The following is a 6,531-nucleotide window of genomic DNA, read 5'->3' as shown; positions in this document are numbered from 1 at the left end:
TTATTCCAAAAAAGACATTATTTTTGATGCTACATCAGTTATATTACAAGGTCCTCCCCACAAATATTGCCAACTCACAGGACTGATATCATGCCAATTTATATAGAAATTTTGTTTTTCCACTACCAGAGAATAAGTCACTGCCGACTTGTGTGCCCAGGATTGACAGTTTAAATAGGCTCTATGAAAGACACAACTGGATCTGGAGCCTTTGATACTTTTCTCTGTTTACCATCGACTAAGACCGAGAGGGAAAACCTTGACGTGTAGCCCAAACCAAATCATCTGAGGAGAAACGGATTTTCATCAAAACTTTATTGTGTGTAAACCCCGGTAGAAAATAAAATAATAAATATATACTCCAAGATGTAATGGATGTATTCATAGTGTGTTCACCATTTCATTACAGTTCCCTTCTCCTGACCTCTCCTCCTAGAAACAGGCTTTAGAGAAGACTGAATGGAATATTGTAACAATGTGACAGAATTTGTCCTCCTGGGCTTCACTGAGGATCCTGGGTGCCGAAAAGCATTATTTGTCACATTTTTACTAACTTACATTGTGACTATGGTGGGCAACCTGCTCACTGTGGTGACTGTTCTTGCCAGCCCCTCTCTGGGCTCCCCTATGTACTTCTTCCTTGCCTATCTGTCACTCATTGATGCAGTGTATTCCAATGTCATTTCACCCAAATTGATCATAGACCTAGCCTCTGCTCAAAAGACAATTTCCTTCTCAGCTTGCATGGGACAGCTCTTTCTGGAACACCTTTTTGGAGGTGCTGAGATCTTCCTGCTGGTGGCCATGGCCTATGATCGCTATGTGGCCATCTGTAAACCACTGCACTACATAACCATCATGAATAGACAGGTTTGCATCCTGCTGTTGGTAGTGTCCTTGGCTGGAGGTTTTGTTCATTCTCTGGTCCAACTTCTCTTTGTGTACAACCTCCTCTTTTGTGGCCCCAATGTCATTGACCACTTCATGTGTGACATGTACCCATTATTAGAACTTGCCTGCACTGACACCTGTGTCTTAGGCCTCACTGTGGTTGCCAATGGTGGAGCAATCTGTATGGTCGTCTTTATTTGTTTACTAACATCCTATGGAGTTATCCTAAGTTCCCTTAAATCTCACAGTCAGGAAGGGAGGTGCAAAGCCCTGTCTACCTGTGGTTCCCACATCACGGTGGTTGTTCTCTCTTTTGTTCCCTGCATTTTTATATATGTTAGACCTGTTTCCCACTTATCTGTTGATAAATTCATAAGTGTGGCTTATATGCTTATCACTCCGATGTTGAATCCTCTAATATACACTTTGAGAAATTCAGTAATGACAGATGCTATGAAGAAAATGTGGTGTAGGAAGTTTGGCATAGATAGACTGAGAATGTGTCATTCATATTGAATGCACCTGTTACTAATTCTGTAACAACAAACAAGTAGTTCATTCTAACAGTGGATGAGTTAGTCAACACAATGAGTTTTCTTGAGATGCTTTTCTTTATTCATAGAAGGTATCAAAAAGTAGAACAAATTGTCCTGTGATGTTAAAATCAATGTAACACAGAACTTCTGAAGGGTGAGTAAAAAGGTACAGATATTTTTCCTATAATTAACAAAATAAACTAAGTTCGCCTTGTACCTTTTTTTATTGTTCAGTTCCAGTTGTCCTGATTTTATTTCTGTTGCTCTTCCCTCCCCCACACCACCAACCCCCACCTCATGGTCAATGGATCCCACACCGTGCATGCCCATGAAGCCCTTACTCATGTTTCTTGGCTTGCCTCTTCCCCTTTTCTCTACTATCCCCCTACCTCCTCCCCTCTGATCATTGTCAGTTTGTTCTCTATCATTTATATTGAAATGTGCTTTCGAAGAATTTATTTTTCCCTTAGAAAGTGAAGAGCAAGCTACCTTGAAAATTTTAGTTTTACCCCAAACAATGAGAAATCAATTTGGCTAGTGTTTATAATGAATCTCTTATGTGAAAACAGTGGTATGTATGTATGTATGTATTGTTGTTCAAGTACAGTTGTCTCCATTTTCACTCCACCATGCTTCTCTGCCCCAGCCATGTCGACCAGCCACCCATAAAGTTACCCTCTTTGGCTTTGTCCACGTGTCCTTCATATATGTTCCTTGATGGACCTTCCCCTATTTTCCCCCAGCATCGCTCTCCCCATCCCTTCTGGTTTCTGTCAGTTTGTACTTCATTGCAAAATTTTGATGTTTGTTATTATATGCATACAACCGGTTTTAGCAGCTGCCTTTAGCATTTTGTCTTCCAGATTATTTCTGTTCCTCATTGTGATGCCTGTGCATTTCAAGTTCAGGATGTCTAGATGGGTGATGATACCATATTTGGTTAAATGCACAATCATGGAACAGTTCTGTTAGATGTGATGTTGGATTCATTCACACATTGGGATAAATCCAAATGGGATAGTTGACAAAAAAAAAACAGACGGTAGTTCTTGATTAGAGTATAGAATACCTTACTAATCCAAGTTGTAAATATCTTTTCACACCTTTCCTCACTAGTTATTATGTGCCTTTTTGCCATTCTTCCAAGTGTAGATGAGTTTATTTTGAATTCATGACACTGAAGATTGGGTAAAGAAATGTATAATTTTACACAGCAATGTGTTCCCTAAAAGTTGCCTTCATCTTCAATACTTTAAATTGTAGACTTAATAATGATTTGTTTTTATACAAACAAAATTTTGTTTTTCAATCTTATCTTTAAAAGTTTTATTTCCTCAGTGTGTAGCCTCTCCAGAATATCACAAATTAGGAAGAACATGGAATTGCTTCCACTGCATTTTAGGAACATCATCTCTGTTTTGTAAGAGTTTCTTTATTTTTTAACTAAAAACATCAAAACCTTTCATACTTAAAAATTTTATTATGTATTTTTTCATGTATACCAATAATATATGCAATTTATACCCAGAATATGATCAATATTGAAATTACTTGTGTATACCATTCCCCTCCTTCTTACCAGATGTAATCCAAGTGTTGAATTTCATATTGATCATAGTTAAAAATAGTTTAACTGCATATGTATGTATCCTTAATTTCTGGAGTGTACACTTTCATATTCTTTACCTTTATTAAAATTATGCTACATAGTACTACGTTTTCTGTCTTCTATCCACAATGTTGACTTCCTCAGATTTAATCATGTTGTTGCTCTTCTCCCTAGTCCCACCAGTTCTGTGCTCTGTATTATTCCAATTCTAAATATACCACGTGTTTTGAACCCATTCAGCCAGTGTCCTACTGTATGCTACTATGGACATCCTGAAAGAAATTGCTTTGTGTTGGGTAGGCTGTTTGCATGCTCACTTTTATGGATGGTTATAGTTTTGTCCTAAAGATGTTTTGTCAGTTATATTCCTGCTTGTGTTTATACATGTGTGTTTGTGTGTGTGTGCATGTGTTAAAGAATTTAAATCTACTTTACAAAGGGCTTTCTGCTGTGATAAAACCAATTTTTTCAACATATTTTTCAAAGATGCAATCTACTTTCCTAATCTGATATGTCATATTTACGATAAATTTTAAAGAGCTGTGTACACATTTCTAGACTCTTTTCTTTTAATCGGTTTAGTGTTCTTAGGACAATACTACATTATTTTAGGTGTTGCTAGTAGCTTTTGATATCTGTTAAGAGGTGTATTACACAATAATCTTACTGAAAACAACGTTTTCTGTTTCCAGCAAATATTTTCCACATAATTATTAGAATGATTTCAGAGGTCTTAGAAACCTACCAGTATTTTGACACACAGTATATTAAATGTCTAATTAATGTGGAAAGGAATTGATATATTGATCACATTGAATCATTCTTTCTAGAAACATAAAAAATTTGAGTATTTATGCATTTCTTTAAGATTCAGTTAAGATTCACCTTTTGGGATATTGCTGAGCAGTAATGATATGAATGACTTTTGTTTCTATCGTCTTTCTGATATTTTATATCCTGTTTCTCACTTTATATTACTTAGCAGAGGAATAAATGATACAATAACTGTCAGTAGACTCTAAGTTCACAGAAACGTGAGCTTAGCTTTAATAGGGATGCCTGTGGTATTTCTTTATAAAAATGCGTTTATTAAAAATTATCATTTCAATAGTCTGCCAAGAAAAATATATCACTCTTCAAAAAAATCCCCCTTTTTAGAGGAAAAATGGTGGCGGAGTAGGACGGAGCCACTGCAGTTCTCCTACACTTGGGGGAAAATCCTGGCAGATTTACAGAAGAACAGCGCAATCAATTCCCCAACCAACAATTCCCCAGCATTTATGAAAATAACAGACCAGAGATTGTGACGAACCAGACAGCTAGAGGTCCTTGGGGTCTCAGGGACGCGAGTAAGGACGGAGGCGGCCAGACCGGCGGCAGCCATTAGCCGGCGTGTAAAGACCTCGGAGCCGCGGCTGCTGCAGTGGTTGGAGCCCAGGGGCTTCCTTCCGTCTGTGCCCAGTGACAAGGGCGTCTGCCACGGAGAACTCATCGGGAGCCTGGCAACCCTGAGAAAAGTCAAAGGCAGCAGCAGCAGTGGCGGTGGCAGGACGGCAGCCATTGGCCGGCGCATAAAGACCTTGGAGCCTTGGCTGCCTCAGCGGTTGGGGCCCAGAGGCTTCCCCCTGCGCCCAGCGACAGGGGCGCCTGACACAGAGGACTCATCGGGACCCCAGCACCTGTGAGTAAAGACAAAAGCGGCAGCGGCAGGGCCGGCTGCCCTCGGGAGCCAGGCACCCCAGAGTAAAGTCAAAAGCAGCAGCGGCGGGACCAGCAGCCATTGGCCGGCGCGTAAAGACCTCGGAGCTGCTGCTTCCGCTACTTCCAGGGCCCAGAGGCTTCTGTCTACCCCCAGCGTTGGGGCGTCTGCCACAGAGGACTCAGCGGGAGCCTAGCAACTGTGAGTAAAGACAAAAGCGGCAGTGGCAGGACTGGCTGCCCTGGGCCAGCCCAAAACGCCTCAGAGCCGCCGCTGCCGCTGTGCTAGGGGTGTAGAGGCTTCCGTCTGTGGCCAGTGCCACGGAGGACTCGTAGTGAGCCCAGCACCCAGTGGAGCATTGGGCCGGCTGCGGGGTCCCTGGAAGAGCTGGCTCCCTCCCTCACCATCTAGGCCGGGCTGGGTGGCAGAGACCTGTCTGCCTAGGTGTGCAGGGAGGGTGGCAAGGACAGGGGGCCGTGTTCAGTTGCGATCTCTGTGGTCGCCAGCCCACCAGCCTGCCAGCCCAGGAAATTTGAGAGGAGCATTGTCCTAACCAGTCAGGCTGGGGATTGGGCTGGGCTGAGAGGCACGCTTTCTGGAGAAGTTTTTACTGGAAAGTGGACTGAGCTGTTCTGTGAAGGCAGGTTGACTTGCCTCTCACCCAGCCACAGGACAGTACCAGATCCCGTGGGACCAAGGCAGCCTGTCAGGTGGGCGGGCGCCTGTACCCCAGTCTGGTAGCCTGGCTGGTGGGCCGGTGTGCGCCTGGGCATACAACCCAGCCCACAGAAGGGTCCCACCGAAACCAGAAAAACCGGATTGGACCTTTTGAAACCAACAAGGAAGGAGTTTTTGTTGTTGGTTTCTTTTGTTTTTTTTTGTTTTGTTTTTTACTTTTATTTTTAAACTTTTTTCAATAATCGCATATATATTTTAATTTTATTGTTGCTGTATCAGTACACTGTTCCTCTCCTTTTTTTTCCTGTTTTAGTCCCTCTTCATTTCACCCCAAACTTATTGCTTTTTCCTCACTTCTCTTGCCCTTTTTTGTGTGTTTGTTTGTTTGTTTGTTTGTTGCTTTCTATAGCACTGTAAATACTTCACAACACATCTCTCCAGTCTTAGCCCACTTTACAGGTTCCTGAATTCTATTACTGTAGTGATTAACTCTACTTGCTCACACGCTACATCTATTTACTATTCTTTACACTCACCTTACCTCAAAATCTGACCACCCGCAACCTCACTGCTTTCTAGATACAACTCACAAGCCTTCCATCCCCAACAAGAGGCTTATCTTTGGTCTATCCTTTCCTAGAGGTGGCAAATTGGGTTGAAGATTAGAGTTAACACTATATAGAGCCTAAAGATCTTCTATCTCTTCTCTGCCAGCTGTGACTGTAAATATCATAAAGTACTCCCCTGCTGTCATAAACCATTTTGCCTGTCCCTCCAGCTGATCACACACACACAAAGAAAGGAGTAAGTGGAAGCAGAGAGCATCAAGATACCTGCAGGAGAATGTACCACTGAATTTCACAGGAATTCTACCACAGAAGTTCACACCATAAACCCAGGGAGTCAGAACAGATGAATTTAAGAACTGAGGCTAACAAGAAGAGTCTCATAAGCAATGGGACGACAAAGAAACAATGCTCAAATGAAAGAAAAGGTGGAAGTCTCAGAAATAATGTTAGATGAAAGAGAGGCAAGTCAGCTATCAGATATTGAATTCAAAGCACTAGTTATCAGGAAATTCAAAGAGCTCACAATGAGCTACCAGAAACTAGAGGGGA

At 41.9% G+C, this 6,531-nt stretch overlaps 1 protein-coding gene across 1 annotated transcript; it reads left to right on the top strand.

Moving 5' to 3' along the window:
• The first annotated feature begins 459 nt into the window (after positions 1 to 459).
• LOC118991433 (olfactory receptor 4A5-like) lies at positions 460 to 2,727 on the top strand. Its single transcript, XM_037052649.1, has 2 exons — positions 460 to 1,355; positions 2,611 to 2,727. Exons 1-2 carry the CDS (start codon positions 460 to 462, stop codon positions 2,654 to 2,656), a joined length of 942 nt encoding a protein of 313 aa, XP_036908544.1. The 3' UTR covers positions 2,657 to 2,727.
• The last annotated feature ends 3,804 nt before the right edge of the window (positions 2,728 to 6,531 follow it).

Source organism: Sturnira hondurensis, unplaced genomic scaffold (genome assembly GCF_014824575.4).
Source record: "Sturnira hondurensis isolate 20B ecotype Veracruz unplaced genomic scaffold, ASM1482457v3 Scaffold0007521, whole genome shotgun sequence".
NCBI classification, from domain to species: Eukaryota; Metazoa; Chordata; class Mammalia; order Chiroptera; family Phyllostomidae; genus Sturnira; species Sturnira hondurensis.
The sequence above is the reverse complement of the archived record's forward strand: the minus strand, read 5'-3'. Positions and strand labels throughout refer to the sequence as shown.

Excerpts from the sequence above, each read along its gene's own strand:
- LOC118991433 (XM_037052649.1), top strand. The coding sequence starts at position 460 with ATGGAATATTGTAACAATGTGACAGAATTTGTCCTCCTGGGCTTCACT. Across the intron at positions 1,356-2,610 it reads ACAGATGCTATGAAGAAAAT|ATTGGGTAAAGAAATGTATA; the intron begins GTGGTGTAGGAA and ends ATGACACTGAAG.